This window comes from Gadus macrocephalus, chromosome 13, assembly GCF_031168955.1.
Source record: "Gadus macrocephalus chromosome 13, ASM3116895v1".
Taxonomy (NCBI): Eukaryota; Metazoa; Chordata; class Actinopteri; order Gadiformes; family Gadidae; genus Gadus; species Gadus macrocephalus.
In genome coordinates this window covers 7,802,988-7,820,275 of record NC_082394.1, presented here as the reverse complement: position 1 = coordinate 7,820,275, position 17,288 = coordinate 7,802,988, and the positions used below count along the sequence as shown (strand labels likewise).

Genomic DNA, 17,288 nt, shown 5'->3' with positions numbered 1-17,288 from the left:
CACACACCCACACACACATGGGGCTGACGCCCGAGAACACCTGTCCATCGGCTGCCTGCTTCGTCTCCTATGCCGTGTTAAACAACCTGTATCTTTTATTATTCCTAAGCATTAAGCTACAAAAAGAAACATTTAAGGTTTGTGTATATTTGCAAAATGTGTAGCATTAGACACATAGGGAGCTTTTCGATAGCACAAATGAGGAGTCTGGCTGCATTTAAATGTATGGTAGTCATTATTTTAGCTCTTAATATATTAACACATTCCCAATGAAATCTGCAATGGTTGGCTTAAAGGTTGGGTATGGGATTTGCGAAAGGCCAGCAGATTTTGAAAATACACAACTCAAATGGTCCTACCCCCTCTCCTTCAACGCTGACTCTGACTCCACCCATTCCAAGTACCTGGACGCGCAATCATGCACGAGCGCGAACACAGATGCGCGAGAGCGAGCCAGGCTAGCGTCGGTTTTCGTTAAACAACATGGCAACATTAAAAAAAAAAAACATGGGGATGGTGGCGTCTTGTCTGCCATGGAAATTGTCTTCTACTGCTAGGTCCAAATGTGGATTAACTAGTTCCAGTAGCTAACGCAGGATAACAACAAACAGGAGCTTGCTCTGGGTCACGAGCTCTGGGTCACGAGTACTGCACGAAGGGGTCGCACGCGGGGCGCGGGGGAGGGGGAGTGCAGTACGACCGTTTGATTGACGTACTTACTGTCCAATGCAACTCGGTGGCTCTGGAAATCATTGGCTGGAGTTTTTCGAGCCCTGCCCGTTCCACAGATGATTGACTTGTTTCATTTTCATGTCAGTACTTCTAACTCAGTGGCTGTAAGTGGGTTATGATAAGGATTTCAAGTAATTCTGCAAAAATGGCCAAAAAAGCGAATTCCATACCCAACCTTTAACGCAGAACTTACTTCAACAATAATGGATGTATTAATATTTGCCTTTATGCATATCTAAGTTTTGGCACAATGTATTTTCATTTGAAGGCTATAACAACTATAGACTGTAGGCAGACTCATTTCCATCTGCTGTATTCTTTGGGCTTACAGGAAATGTGAAGATGTTGTGCTCTCATTAAAAAATACGGGTAGTTGTACTAATTCCCCATATTTCAGAGAACAGAATGACTAATTATCATATTGTCAAATTCATATAGCAGTTCAGGGAAGGGAGGGTCTTTTAAACCTCCAATGTACCCTGAAAATATTCTCTCAACCCTCACTGCAAAAACAGTATGCCTCTCGCTCACTCACTCTGTCTCTCTCTCTCTGCCTCTCCCTGTCTCTCCCTCTTGCTCTCACTCTATCTCCATATCTCTCTCCGTGTCAATCTCTCTCCCAGTCTCAGTCTCTCTCCCTGTCTCTCCCTCTTGCTCTCACTCTATCTCCATATCTCTCTCCGTGTCAATCTCTCTCCCAGTCTCAGTCTCTCTCCCTCTCTCTCTCTCTCCCCCTCCCTTTATCTCCCTCTTTCTCACAATCTCTCTCCCAGTCTCAGTCTCTCTCTCCCCCTCTCCCTCCCTCTCTCTCTCCCTCTCTCCCTCTCCCTCTCTCTCTCTGGTGTTGAATGGAGATCTGAAATACCTTCTTTGCCCCCAGCCACTGAAGAAATCCCTCCTCTGGCTGTCTTTTGATGCCTCCCCCCTCTAAAGACATGCCATTGTGCCTTATGCAGAACTGTACGCGCTGCACATTCCTGTCTATTCTATAGGAGGATTTCTGTACCCCGGTCCTGATGAGCCCGTTGGAATTCAGCTTAAATAAACCTCAAGATCAGAGTCCAACAGAACCTCAGACACACAGCCGGCTACAGGCCGCTGAACTCTCTCTCTCTGTCCTTCCTTCTGTCTCTCTCTGACTCTCTACTACTCGCTCCCTCTGTCTCTCGCCCTTCTCCCTCTAGTTGACTCTCTCTCTCTCTCTCTCTCTCTCTCTCTCTCTCTCTCTCTCTCTCTCTCTCTCTCTCTCTCTCTCTCTCTCTTCTGAATCTTCCCCTTCACACATAAGTTAAACACAAGAGCTTTATTTTGCTGCTTCAGATGTAAAGATTCGGTGGCATGATGGTTGCATTTTAACGATTGCTATGTCCTGACTGATATCAAATAGTCTGTTACTTTTTAGTGTCAGATTATAGCATCTTGATTGTATCTCATTGCAATTACTAACCTTTATGGTAGTAATATTTAAAGCAGATGGCACACCAAATACACGTATGACTGTGAATTCGAACTGAAAATTACAGCTGTATACAGGTTCTGGTAAAGTTGACTAAAATGTTGAATAAATTAGTAATTGCGTGACAAAAAGTTCGTCCTTATCTTTATTGATATGACTAGTTTTGCTGAGAAAACCACATTTTTTTAACGGGGAAAACCATATCAGAGGTAAATATCTAGGTTCCCCATCCAAACTGGGGGAATTCTAACATGTGCTTGTTTTTTCATATATTTATTTGTATGTACACTAACATCAATAACAAAAACAAAAGCAAAACGAAAGCAAAAATGTATGCTCCACCCTGGCCGTTAAACATTACTATGGGACAGTAGCCTATGTAAGTCAATGCAAATATTCGTATTTTATGAACTGGCTGTTGAATGGGTGGTCCAATGTGTGTGAGGGGCGGGCTCGAGTTTAACCCCTCCTTTGCCGATCCCTCTTGAAACATGCTTTAATAGAGAAAGTATGCAATGCATACTGCTCTGTTACAAGCCCTATTATACTTCAGCTGGGGGGTTTGTGACTACCCGTCTGGAGATCACCAACATTCCCGATCAAAGAAGGGAGAAAAGAGACATTGCCTGTCTCCCACAAGTTCGATACTTCACTTCCAGAAGCCATAGGATGACTGCTTGAACTTCCAGGTGCAAACACGACAAACCACATCTTGTTGTACAAAGGTAAGTTAACATGTGATTGTGTTTATATCACTTCTTACTGGACTTGGATGCCATATGAGTTAACAGTTGCATATAGAACTTTTGCACCTGTATCCTTTATTTTTTGTGTTATGGTTAAACCTAAATGGATATGTTCGAGATTAAAGACGGTTATATTATGGACGATTTATCTCAGTGCAATAAAAGTACATTTAAGTGAACGCGCTTGCTCTGGGGATGTGGTGAGTGCACGTTTCGCCTGTACCTTGATGGCTGGCTCTTGTTTTGGTGCTGAATGTGACAGTCGGAACGTAGTGCACACACTCCCGAATAATGTTGAACACAACAAGCTGCGAACGCTTTAAAGAAAGTTTATATTTTTCTAATTCGCCCTTGTGGAAAAATAGCATTGAGTCCCGTTCTTCATTGGCTACAGACTCTTTAGGTCAGTGGACGGTGTCCCGTTGCAGAGTTGCTGGGGCGTTTGTGGGACTCCTTTCCTTACACGTTTATTAAGGATCGTCTTGTTTTCGGCGACTGTGCATACATCTCAGAGGACTTCCTGCTTCAATGCAGCGGGCTTGGCCGTCGGCAATTACTGCTCTGCGCATTCTTTAGGAGCAAGACAGCCGAAAGCTCTTGGATGTTTGATCTACAAATGGTTCATCAATGTTGGAGCATCAATTTGGCTTAACAGTTTTCCGTGACATCCTATGACGTCGTAAACAAGCAGTTGGCCGGATAACCGGCAGAGACCGGATAAGAGGATGGGACTGCTATAGCCTGGATCTCTGTTTTGGATGGTATATTGAGTTGTGAATATCTGTGCTACTTTTAGTCACTGCAGAGCATTCTCATGTTTCCCTGCGTTTGCCAAACCCCTGTCTGTGTACAGATGAACCTGCAGCGACTTGTGCCAAGACATGTATATATAGGCTATACTGTATACATAAGCAGTTCTCACGCTTGGCCAGCAAATGGTATAGGCCTACTGCACAGATTTTCCGTGACGCCTTAAATCATTGGTTGATAGATGGATCGGTAATAACTGTATTGAATACCCCCAAAAATGCAGAGGTGGGCATTATGTGAAGAATGATCTTAAAAATAATAAACTGTAATAACCTTGCTTACCCTTCCTTGTGCCCTGTTCCCAGGTTCCACCGGAGTGTAATCAGTTGTTACCCCGCCCTCGAGGCCTTTGGGTGGGGCCTCGATGCCCACACTCCCCGCAGCTAGTGGACACCATGAGTAACACTGGGACTGAAGAGCCCTCCCTCCAGCCAGGCGACGGCCAGTCATGTGCCGAGCCTCCACGCAGGGGTAGGGGTCGCCCTCGCAAACTGCCGCAGGTGGGACCCCTTTTCAACTCCTTTTTTTTTTTTCTCGGATCTGTGTATTTCTACGATAAGCCTACCACAGTTTTTATGAAGAGGAATCTAGTAACTTTACATTCTCATCGTAAAGTTGTGTAAAACGACTCTGCCACACTGGGTTTTCCTCTGTGCAGTTTTCCTATGCATAGACTACACATTGAGTAATCTGGCCCCGCTCCCGTTTGCCCTCCTTCATAGGAACCTGCGGGGCCTCCAGTCCCGAAGCGCCCCAGAGGAAGACCCAAAGGCAGCAAGGACAAGGGCCCCCGCACACCACTGAAGGTACCCCGTGTTGGTTAGGGTGCTATGACTAACCGCCTTAGCCACCTCATCAATCAAAAAAAAGCCGTCTTGATTTCAAATCGGTGTTGCTCATCTTGATCAATGGTTGTGGAAGAAGAGTTATAACGTGGTAACTCAAATGAGCTGCATACTGTATATTCAAGCTAGGAGCCCAGCCTTAGCGGTAGCGTTCAGTGCAGCCTATGGTCACCGGAGCAGAGTAGAGGAGAAACTCTGGGGCCAATCCTGAATGTAAATCAAAGCCTTGTGTCGCTGCTGACACGGTTGTCAGTGGAGGATTGTCAGTATGCTTTAGAACTTGATTTTTTTTCATGGCAGCAACGTAAAAAAAGCTCCACACATTGTTGGATTAACATAATAAGGAAATTCAGGTCATGCTATTGTTTGACAGCAGCATTAAATTAAAGGTATAGTATGTAACATTTCTGCATTTAAATATACAAAAATGACTTAACCTATGTTATTAGTTTTGTTGAGTATTATACTTACATTGTCCAAATTGTTTCCAACAATGTTTGAACCATGAGAAATACATAGTTTTATTTACGTTAACTGTCCATGACATTTAGTCGCATGTCAATGGCATCATATGTCCTTTACTCCCTAATTTCCTGGGAATCACACGAAACAGTGCGCCAGGGGATACCTCATTTATTTATATGATATTTCAATATCAATCGTGATTACAAAGATGTGCTACGCTTTTGCCAGCCACTAAGCTAACGCAGTGTTTTACTCACAGATCTTTAACGGGTTATGTAATAAAAATAAAAATAAAGATCCATCCGAGAGAACGACGCAATCCTCGATCTAAAGTGTTTCCAATACATTGAAAAATAGAATACCAAATACTACCAAAAAACTCCTTTGTGGTTTTAATCTCAACGAGTACTAATGTATTTGTTTTGTAGGTGATTTCCTGGTGTGACAAATGTCTACGATAGTGCCACTAATGTACACATGCGTTGAAAGTCAGTTTAATCTGTATTCTATGCATGCGTCTATGTGCGTTACACCCAAACTCCAGCTCCATTGGCCACTCAGTTCTCCTGCACTTAACTATTGTAAACCGAGTGGGGGACACTCAGACACAGACATTTCAATCCTTTGGGAACCTTTTTGAAAAGTGAGTCGCGCTGATTTAAGAAAGAAATTGTAGTTAGGCTGCGGTCAAGGAAAGGGTACTTTGATGCCATGTTGCGTAGATATATTGACCAAAGGATGGCTCTATGGAGAGGAGTCCCGACCGTCTCCCCCTCTAGACACACCCATACCGGGGATCAAGTCTTTAGTTCCCCGTATCACATCGCTGTAATTCAGAGCGTGAATATCTGTTGAATATCCGATATCTCACACACACACACACACACACACACACACACACACACACACACACACACACACACACACACACACACACACACACACACACACACACACACACACACACACACACACACACACACACACACACACACACACACACACTCGTCACCGAGAACATGATTACTGCCTGTGTCACGCCAGATAGATTTTCACCGGCAATGCTGGTGAAGACTACAACTCCCATAATCCCACGGTACTTCACCATTAAACTATTTCATTAAACTATGTATTTTGTTGTTGTTTTGGTTCAGCGACCCCTAGCGGCAGAAATTGCATATCATACCATATCATACCTTTAAGTTCCTTATTGTACTTACCATCTCCTTATCTATCTCCAGTCAATCTACAGGTACATTTAACTTTTAATAAAATAATAAGATGTATATTTGGAGGTCTTGTTGCAATCAGTTTGTAAAATCCATCGTTGTTGCACCAGTGGGTATGTATACTTATATGTTTTGTCTATTATATTCTATTATATTTTTATTATATATATTATCATTTCATTGTCCCTCAAAGACTTTGTCATCATATAGCTTGCACTTCGATTTTTTTGTAGTTTGTTTTTAAATAGGACATATTTGTAATCCAACATTTCCCCAGGTCTCTGTATTTGTCACTCTCATTCATTTGTTTCTCATTCTGAAAGCCATTGTTTCAGGTTAACTCATAACAGCAGCTAACCGTGGTTCAGGTTTTTCTGCATGATTTTTCTTTCATGTTAATTTTTTCTTGTAAATCAAGTATCCGTCTTAAACAAAACACGGTACATCCTTTTGTAAATTCCGTTGAACTGTTTAACACATCTAACAAAAAAAGCCTTCTCAGAAGTTCCTTTTAAACACACACGTCTCTCTCCGCCGCAGAAAGTAGAGCCACAGCGGGAGAAGAGGCCTCGTGGGCGACCGAGGAAATGGGTAGGAGACGATCTCTTGACACGTAGAGACAAGAAGTGAATGGCAATGACCCCAGATGTTTTTATCAATGTGCAGCCGTGCAGGCCAGCGTTGTGCTTCATGTCCAGTAAACTCATGGCCCATCTTTTCACAGCCTCAACAAGTAGTTCAAGTGGTAGCGGAGGAACAGCAGGTGAGATATAATGTAATGTATCATCATACACTGTTGTTTTTAGATTCCAAATACAGGTGCAAGACCTTCAACCGAAATTCCCTTCCATTTACGCTTTAATTAATGCACATCATATTCATTGCCATGTTTTCAACGTAACAATCCTTTTATGTGTCCTATAAACAAAACACAATTGGATATTATTCCCCAAAATATTGGAAAAAGCCACACTGTGATGCAGAGCTCTGAATGAAACCCTGAACACGTGACATTAATCTATTCCTTAACATCAGAGTGTCTGAAAGCCCTTGGTTCTGAACGCACTTGTTGCACACGGTCGCATCCACACATTACGCAAACCATCTCCACCCAGAGAGGCCAGTTCCCTTGATGATCTTTGCGTGTGTCTATCATTCGCCCGTCAGCGCCTCTCGTACGGGCTCAAAAGCACTTCAAGAACCGAAACCGTTGGGGCAGACTCGCTTTTTCAGATGTGCACACATGAAAAAGGGAAGAGTGAGTCAATGTGGAGAGGGGAAACCTGTTCTGGTCCCCTGTTCTCTCGGCTTCCTGACATAACCGTCCTCCGCCTCACAGGCTCTAAGATCTTTAAGAACAGGGACCCCGTTTCCCAGCAGGCACCTGTTGATTCGCAGAAACATGCTCACAGTCATTGTGGTACGGGGTGATTTACGATACAGCTTGTGGAATTTACACAGGCTAGAAACTGAGAGCGAGAGAGTGAGAGAAAGAAAGTGACACGACATGGGGAGAGAGTGGAGACACAACGTGTAAAGAGCGAGAGACACACACACACACACACACACACAACATACACAATGTGTAGCCGAGCAAGCGAGAGCAAAACGGACACACAATTTGTAGCCGGGAGAGAGTGACAAACACACCCACCCAAGATTTAACAGAGAGAGAGAAAGAGAGACACACACACACACACACACACACACACACACACACACACAGAACGCACACCACACCAAATAGAGAGCAAGCTCAGGAACCAAAGTCTGTGTCTTTTGTCCCTGCTGTCCTAGGGCCCTTCAGACCAGGCAGTGGAGGGCCCCTCTGAGACGCATCCATCTCAGGTTCCAGCAGCGGAGGAAGTGGAGTAAATAGACAGCTCCTCCTCCACCTACCTCAAGGTTTGGCCTCAAACAGATGGGGGTAAAATCCGACCTGACATCTGCTGCGGGGGGGGTTTCAGAGGAATTACAAAAAAGTGGCGTCTCTATCTTGGGATATTTACGTAGAGTTTCTTTTAGTTTTTTTTTAGTTGAGTCAATGATGTGCATAAATTCATTGTTTGTGGTTTTACAAAATTGGTTTTTACATAGGAGGTGATATGGCTTGTGTGTGTGTGTGTGTGTGTGTGTGTGTGTGTGTGTGTGTGTGTGTGTGTGTGTGTGTGTGTGTGTGTGTGTGTGTGTGTGTGTGTGTGTGTGTGTGTGTGTGTGTGTGTGTGTGTGTGTCTTCTCCGTCGTGCGTGTATGCAAAGATCCACAAAGATTACGGCCCTTTACCGGGGATGACCTATGCTTACACGAAGACATGCAGTTCACCCAGAATTTAGCAAGGATTCGCCCTTCTCTGCTGAGGTTTGCGGCAAGGAAACACTGATAGTTCGACCGGGGAACATGCGCAATGTTTTGTTTCCGACAGCCAGACACAAGATAATTAATAATAGCGCACCGGGCAAGATGAAATCACTGTATTTTCAGTTGTATTTTCAGTGCATTTAAGTGATTTTACCCATTATCACATGGATATATAACTTTTTCAACATATTTTCAATGGAGCCGACTCAGTCGCGCATTTCCCATCTGTATTTACTCGTCGGTTCATATACATTTCTGGTCGTAAATGCCATGCTGCCCCCTTGTCCCTACATGTTATCGTGACAGGGAAATGTTAATGCAGACACCTCTGCAAAGATCTATATCATGTCTTGGCAAACGTGGGACACGCACGCAAGTGTGAATTCAGCTTTTAGTGTTTTGAGCGTGCGTAGGGATGAGGGATGGACTGATGGATGATGAAAAAGGAAAGATTGGCCCTTACATAATTTAACTAATCTTTTAATATTTTAAGACAACATAGTATATAAAGAGTCCCAGCCCCCCTGTGCCAAAATTGAGTATTTTTGACACTGACATCATTCTGGTACAATATTTACTGTGTGTGCTTAAGAAATTGTTATGAAAGTACATATGACAAGTTTGATTCCAAAAATGTTGGTGTCCATTCTTGGGAAGAAAAAGACAACTTATTTGTTCAATGCTTATATCTGCATTATCCAATTTTCACTAGGCGTACTATCCACATTGTCTTAAAGGGGTAGTTCGGAATTTTGGACATAGGGCCTCATTCCCAAGTTAGCCTTGGTGTTCTTTATCATTGGAGACAGTTTTCAACACATTTCATTCAGTCCTTCTAGTTGCAGAGTTTTCTCGTGCTAGGCTAGCGCACGGCAGGTTAGTTTTATTTCTAACATTCGGCTATCAACACAGACATTTACATCTATAGTCTGGCGTTATAATTGATTTACCTCAGGTGTACTGTGGAGTGGGTTAGACTGTTTTATTAGCAGGCTAGCATTACCCGTTGCCGTGCGCTAGCCTAGCACCAGCGAACTCTGCAACTAGAAGGACTGAATGAAATGTGTTGAAAACTGTCTCCAATGATAAAGAACACCAAGGCTAACTTGGGAACCAGGCCCTATGTCCAAAATTCTGAACTACCCCTTTAACTCATTGTATGTATTACTTACTTTGCCATAGATCAATCATTCAGGAATTTCTGGTTTCCCAAATGGTCCTTTACTTTTGGAATGCAACTTTTCATATCAAATATGTTGACATGTTAATTTACTGCACTCAGGATTATACTTTTGCGTTGTGTTTTTTTCTCTTTACCAACACATGTTAACCTCAGGTACAAAACTTTTCAGGAGACTGTCTGAGGGTCTGATCCATATGATTATTGCGATGTGTTTGTTGTGCATTTCCGATCTGTATTTGACGTTCACCAATTGCTTTGACACAAAGACCTCATGTAGACCTCTGATACACTCACACCAACTTACCTCACACTCTACCTCACTTATAGTACAGATTAACACACACACACACACACACACACACACACACACACACACACACACATACATATATATATATATATATATATATATATATATATATATATATACACACACACACACACACACACACACACACACACACACACACACACACACACACACACACACACACACACACACACACTCTAACTCAAGAACGTGTGCAGACACATCTAACTTCCAAGATTCACTTTGCATGGTTTACACATTTCACAGGAATCTACCGATGCAGGGTGTTAGGTTCAATCCCATGTCTCAATCTTTTGTTTGTTTTGGCAAAATCTGGCAAATCCAACGCCCTCTTAGGAAAAAAATCTGAATCAGGAAGCCGGCTATATGGGCCTATTGGGTGCTACGTGGGCAGCGTAAATATTATTGTATTACCAAAGAAGTCTCTGAAACGGCTCACTGATTGGGTGATGGAGTGTTGTTCGGAGCCTAGTTGCCCCATCCGACTGGTACTGGTAGACTGGTAGACTAGCACCATACTTGAGTCCAGTTAAACCTGGTCGCGTCCAGTTAAACCTGGTCGCGACCTGGATTGTGACGGCAGTGAAATGACACAAATGCCTGCAACAGGTTTAACCCTGATCCCTGGAAAGCGGTTGTTAACCAACTTTTTTTTGTCCTTTCCAGACACCTGTGAAATATTAGACTCCCATTGAAATCCAACTGTCAATTTCAGGGTCTGTTTTGTACCAAATCTGTGTTCGAACCTCAAACGAGACTGGCATGGTTGTCCTCACCTCCAATCAGCCATTCTCACACCACTTGATGAGATATTTGTAGTCTGTTTCAAATGAGATTCATCATTATTTGTACTCATTTTACTTCTTTGAGATCTTACAACAGCAATTGTATACGTCATTATGTGTTTTCCTTACACTGTAATTCATAACAATGCAAAATAACGTTTTTAAAAGATGGAACCTACTAGGTAATTCACTTAGGACGGAGTCCAGAATAATTTCTACAATATTTTGGGAAACCATTAAAAAAAAATTCAATTCAATTCAAAGCTGAATAACTACTTTTCATTTTTCATCATGTGGCAAATCTTTTTTGCATAGGCCTATGTGTGAACTATCCATAAACTACTCCAAATTTCAGAATAATCTACTTTTACTTAACATTATCTTCACTTGAGCACTATTCGGGGAACTGCGACTAAAACAATAATAGATTTACTGTAGGCTACTTTTTGATGGTCCCTTTGGACTGATTTATTTAGCTTTTTCCACTAGACTTCCAAAGCAAGTTAACAGCATCTCAGAAGAGTGTTTAGTTATCATGACGATACCTCACCTTTAACCATACGCACAATTAATCTTGATGTGATCAATCTTGTTATTGAGGGACAGCTCAAAGTAATAGCTCAAAGTAATACAAATACTTCACAATGCTAGTATCTCTGGGTGTTGTTGGAAATGTCACAACGCTAGATGTGTAATCTTTTCAATGATTAAAAAGTAGAATTTTATCAAAATGTTTTCACATAGGAATTTATCCCTTCATTTCGTGCTTGACTCTTTTTATAATTATGCACATTTTACATGTGTCATCATCCACTGATACAGGTCGATTTACAGAAGCAACCTGTTTTATGAGCCTATACTGCATTTTTTTGTCTTAATCTGCAGCCATATTGACAATAAAATGTTACCAAATTACTTCTGTCATGGGTTGGTTAAGAGCAAAAAACAAACAGAAGAGTTTGAGTGGGTTTATTGCGTCACTTTGACAAAGCACTCAAAACAGTCTGTCAACACATCATCAAAAACACTGATTGGAAGAGGAAGTGCCCGATGAAGGAAGTGATGTCAAGTCTACAAAATGCACCCTAACACAAAACGGCAAAACCAACACACCCCCAACCAATGAACACGCAGAGCCAAATGTGCACTCAGATATCAAAAGGTGCAGATATATCAACAATGACACCAACATAAATATCAACAGACATGGTGGGCGTGTCTTTGTCTGTGTGCGCCAAAACAACTATTAACAGTGCAAGAGCAATACACCCCCCCTTTTATTCCCAAATACCAGTCCCCCGAGATGACGTTTATGCAAACGAAAGTCAACGTAAAGCTGAAACTAGGATGGAATGGTTGAAGTGAGAAAGTACCAGTCATTTGACTCCCCCCTCCCAGCCACAACCCTTTAAAAACACCGACAGTGCACCAATCGTCTGATCCCTTTCCTTCCAGTCCTTTTATTTTTCCACCAAGGTCCTCCTGAGTGACAGGTCCTAGGAGGAGCCGGGCCGCCCCGTGACATCCAGTAGGCCAGAGGTGCCAGAGCTGGGCGGTCCTCCTCACGCGTTCAGGGCATGGGCCACGTCTGTGAACACCAGTCGACTGGGCCTCTGGGAGGAGCCGTGGGAGGTGGTGAGGGTCTGTGGGGTAAGGGGGGGGTGAAAGGGGGACATTTCACAATTAAAACAACGCTTTCTCTGAAGCGATAAGGCGGTTAAATATCGACTGTTAGAATGAACATGATGGGGGGATTTGGAGAACATTTTAACACGCCGATATTTAAAAAGAGGTCAGTGTTCAGGAAATTCAAAAATAGTTGGTTGTTAATGGAAAAGTGATGACAATGGATTTAGTGCTTCGGGTTAATAGGATCGGAGTTGAAAGACCACAAAGGAAACATAATGAAACCAAATATAGTAGTACACACAGAGGTTAAGAAAGAAGATAAAGGGATAAAGTGTGTGTGTGTGTGTGTGTGTGTGTGTGTGTGTGTGTGTGTGTGTGTGTGTGTGTGTGTGTGTGTGTGTGTGTGTGTGTGTGTGTGTGTGTGTGTGTGTGTGTGTGTGTGTGTGTGTGTGTGTGTGTGTGTGTGTGTGTGTGTGTGTGTGTTCCAGCTCTAGATATATGAAATTGTTAGGATTGTTAAAATGGATGCAGTTTGTGGCTGTGGCATTAAAGTAATGATAGGGTTTAGGAGGATTTATGAACAAAAACCGGTTCAAGACACACAGTGTAGTCAATACTTTACCATGTTTTTCTTTAACCATTGTGTCAGTTAAAACTTAAAAGAAAATATATGAAAATAATCAATAACAATAGCAAAACAAAAATATCAATACCAGTTTTTTTACGTGAAAAATAAAAACATTTAATAAAAAAATACCAAGATTAACAAAAGCACAAATAACCAGATGTTAAACTGGTAAAACCTCAAAATTGATACGCAAGAAAGTTACTATAGTATAGGGTACTAAAAAACAGCTGTAATTTGCCTTGGCAATCAGAAGCCCATTTAATATTGTGTGCATTGCTGTAAGAAGATACAACAGCCTGTAACTACTGTCTTAGAGACATTATTTTAAAGGAAACATCTTAGTTAGCCCAACCTTACTCAAAGCACTGTCTTCGACTTTTTATAATAATCCTCTATTCAGGGACACCTTATGTTTCCATCAAGACAGAAATACAATCCGTTGTGAGCACTCTGTATTCACACAGTGTGGCACTCCAATGTATTGGTAACCCCACACTGTGCGTGGCTCTGGCTGGGTTAGTCCTCACCTTGCTGTTGGGGCCCAGGCCTCCGTCACGGCCCTGGTCCAGTAGCTCTTGCTCCAGCAGGTCGTCCTGCTCCTCGGCTGGGTCAAAGTTATACATGGGCATGAGCTGGTGCCTCAGCTTCTCCAGCCTGTCACACAGAGAACACAGGACACTGTAAACACAGACCCTTCGGCTTGTCATTGAGGCATACACAGGGAATGTGGCGTCAAGGCCAGGTGGACTCACCGCTTCCGCTTCCGAATGTACAGCATCTGAGAGCAGTGCAGATAAAAAGAAAATTGTCTGTGAATTATTTGATGAGAGGTCTTTTGGATTTACTTTAAACAACCATTTTTGTGTTTTTTCTGCTTCAAATGTTGCAGTGATTACTAAATTGGCTCAGGGTTCGTTGGGTGCCAAATCATATGGGCCTGTGCAGCCCTGGGAGACTGGGATTAGGCGCCATACTAAGAAGAAGGACTGGGCATAACCAGATATCCTCCCCATCTCCCCGGTGTCCTTAAAGCCGATACCTTACACAACTAAGATTAGGGCTGTGCAATTAAATAAGATATTTTTTTAAGGGGCGATTTCAAGGTGCTCAGTTACAAAGTGTTTTTCGGACAAAAAATGCTGAATAAATGCATCATGTTTTCAAACTCAAAAATAATCATTTGAATAATCGTAATTTCAATATTGACCGAAATAATCGTGGTTATGATTTCTTCCATAATCGAGCAGCCCTAACTGAGACAACAACCCATTCAACTCGAGCAGGGTCGGTTCCTTACGACGACCACCGCCAGCGCGATCACAGTGATGATTCCGAAGGGCAGCAGCACCATCCCCATCCCGGCGCCCTCCACCAGCGGCCCCGGGAGCCCCGTGGCGTTGAGGGCCGTCGTCTCATTGGTCGAAAGGGACACCATGGTCATCGAGGTTGTCCTGGAGGTGACGTCGCCCTGGTCGTGCGTGGTCGCGAGGACAGACGGGTTTGCGGAAGACGTGGCGTGCGTGGAGAGAAAACCGGCGGTCGCCTTGGTGGTCGCCGAAGCCATCGCCCCCCCCCCCGCCCCCCCCCCGCCCCCCCTCACCTCCGCTGTTAGACGATAAAGCGATGTTCAGTAACGCTGTATGCAGACGCTCCGGGAGCTCTCAGTCTCCAGTGTGGGTCATTGCAGACACAGGCCCCCCCCCCCCCCCCCCCCCCCTTGCGCTGCCGGGGGTCCCTGGAGCATGGAGGGGTCTTTGGATTGGAGTAATCCCTGGAGAAAAAAAAGATACCATACTGGAGTCACATACTCTCTGTCAAGTAGGCGATTCAAAGCAGGGGTCACAAAACACTGTGTATCTCCATAAGCCCCCGATACTAATGTGAGCGCAACATCCATTTGTACAAGTAACAATGTGGCAATTATTTGTAGAGGATTTGCCCACACAACAGTGTTTTTGTTATTGTAGCCCACCCCTAATTTCATCCCACTGATACCCCAAACTGAATATGCCAGCAGTTATGTGGTATGTTGTGGGCAGGATGTGGGTAACAGTTGCTGAAGGCTGAACCGACGTTAAGAAATGGATGCCACCCAGCCATCCAAACTGTGAATCCGTTTTCAAACGTTCAACTCGACGACCCGGCCATCTAACCACTGAAACATGCACTGAAACAACACTTGTAGAAATATAAAACAATAGCTGCATTGGCCATTCAAAATGGAATAGGTATTGGTGTGCCTGTTAAGAGGTATTGTCTTTAAGGAATATTTCCAGTAGGGTAAATTGTATAAGTGAATCTTTCTTCATGTATAATTTCTACATATCCTGTTATCAAAGCCCTTTGTAGTGTCACAGGACACATGATCCGCCCTGCCTACCTCTGAGCTTACAGCCCGCCTGCACTTTTAATGAGGAACATGTGCGACTTGAGCAAACAACCAATCAGAACCCGGGGATATTTACCCACTCATTCCCACTGTCCCATTTAAAAGCCCAGATAAAAGATTGTGCACAGAACATGGACACAACCCTAAAGACAGTCATCATTATGGGAATCGTTTTTATGGTCCCACTTCTCTGTGTTGTGTTGCTAAACACAAAGCCACACACATAGCAGACTTGTGTGAGCTACAGGGCTTCTAATCCTACTGATGTGACCCTGCTTTCATGTGAGTCCTATCAGATTAGTGAGGTATACATACCTTTACGCACAATGGGAACAGCTTGAGGAGGAGCCTACCGGGGCGCTAGCAAAAGAGAGGGAATTTTTTTCATTTGAAGAGGGAATTCTTCCCCCTCTTCCTGTGGTTTTCTCTGTCCTTTCTCCCAGTAGGAAAAAATATAGATATACGCCACTCAACATAGGCTGTTTACTTGGAAAAACACCACAATTTTCTTCTCCTCTAATCCAGAAAGCCTAGCTCTGGCTCACTCTTCGTTTATTGGGGTGCCTTTGCTACGATCTGGGATCCTTTCTTGTGTTTCAAATGACAGCTCCATGGATGCTGCAAAACACAGATGAGCGCTTCCAGCTCACGCCCCTAGTGCCGCCCCATTGGTCCAATGCCTTCTAGAGGATGGATACAGTTGGCTTCCTCAGCTGCCTGTCAGGCTTTGCAGGGATGAAATGGGATTTAATGGCTCTGCACACCAGATGCTTTGTGCGTAACTGCATCCGGGTGGCAGGGCTGTTAAAGTTAACCCTGTGATGTCGTTCAAGCTGTCTTTCAGGACATTACTTCTCAAGTGATAGTCCTTTATTTAATAAACATTCCTTGGTCTATATTTGTCCAACTGTTAAACAGTGAATGTGCTGGCAAAAATGTTAATTATTGGAAACATACAAATAAGAAAATGTAAGGAAAAATACCTATTACAGATAGCTGGTTACAGATAATAGCTGGTTGATCTAGTCAGATGTTATTACAACCCAACTATTCATAAGACAATTTGATGTTATTTTTTTTTATCCGTTTCTAAGGTCGACACATTTTTAAGGAATCTCCAGTCATCATGGCAAAAAAGGAATCTCCAGTCATCACGGCAAAAAAATCTGAAAGAATACAAGCAACAGAAAATACATTTTTGAATAGATGTATTGCATTGAATAGATGTATTGCATTTTTTTAACCTAATACAGTGTTAATATAATTAAAGTTTGAATAGTAGGCCTATAATAATATTATGCCTTTGATTAAAATATTAAAGTAGTTTCAGATAAAACGTGACATGGAAACTGCAAGTTAAAATAATATGTATATAACCAAGCCCCTTTGATCACTTAATAATAACTTGAAGAATTTGACATAATGAGAACAATGACCTTAAGTGACAATTTTAGATTTGCGCCTCTGTCGGTTGCTATCATCTTAATGTGGCCCCTCCCACTTGCTGAGGTTGCCACCACTCACTCCATTGAACAGCAGCCTAAGCCAACAGCTACAATGTTGTCAAAACTCAACTGTGACATTTCTTCACTTATCTCCATCTCTTATATCAATCAACACTAGTTCTGGTTGTTCCCCTCTTTTTTTTGTTTGCTTTGTTATACATGCACAGAGGTATTTTCGCATCTGAAGTCGCTGGACA

The 17,288-nt window shown here is 42.9% G+C and overlaps 2 protein-coding genes and 1 long non-coding RNA gene across 5 annotated transcripts in view; 2 read left to right on the top strand and 1 right to left on the bottom strand.

Moving 5' to 3' along the window:
* mst1 (macrophage stimulating 1) overlaps nt 1–1,994 on the top strand; it is a 58,127-nt gene extending 56,133 nt beyond the window's left edge. For both annotated transcript variants that reach the window (XM_060069721.1, XM_060069720.1), the window contains one exon: nt 1–1,994. This exon is cut by the window's left edge and continues 225 nt beyond it. The gene's annotated coding sequence lies outside the window, so the exon portion shown is untranslated.
* Nucleotides 1,995–2,919: 925 nt separating this feature from the next.
* LOC132470833 (uncharacterized) lies at nt 2,920–11,855 on the top strand. Its single transcript, XR_009528716.1, has 6 exons — nt 2,920–3,695; nt 4,050–4,244; nt 4,467–4,550; nt 6,824–6,874; nt 7,008–7,046; nt 8,081–11,855. It is a non-coding gene; the product is annotated as an uncharacterized LOC132470833 (long non-coding RNA).
* A 39-nt stretch (nt 11,856–11,894) lies between these two features.
* si:ch211-161c3.5 (uncharacterized protein C3orf18 homolog) lies at nt 11,895–16,321 on the bottom strand. Of its 2 annotated transcripts, XM_060069726.1 has the most exons (6): nt 15,902–16,321; nt 14,495–14,968; nt 13,950–13,975; nt 13,725–13,851; nt 13,192–13,224; nt 11,895–12,583 (listed from the first exon to the last, which is right to left on the bottom strand). In XM_060069726.1, the coding sequence occupies exons 2-5, from the start codon at nt 14,759–14,761 to the stop codon at nt 13,219–13,221; spliced, it is 426 nt and encodes a 141-aa protein (XP_059925709.1). In that variant the 5' UTR covers nt 14,762–14,968; nt 15,902–16,321; the 3' UTR covers nt 11,895–12,583; nt 13,192–13,218. The 2 variants fall into 2 exon arrangements, with proteins under 2 accessions (XP_059925709.1, XP_059925708.1); XM_060069725.1 differs by lacking the exon at nt 13,192–13,224 and having other exon boundaries at nt 15,902–16,316.
* Nucleotides 16,322–17,288: the final 967 nt, after the last annotated feature.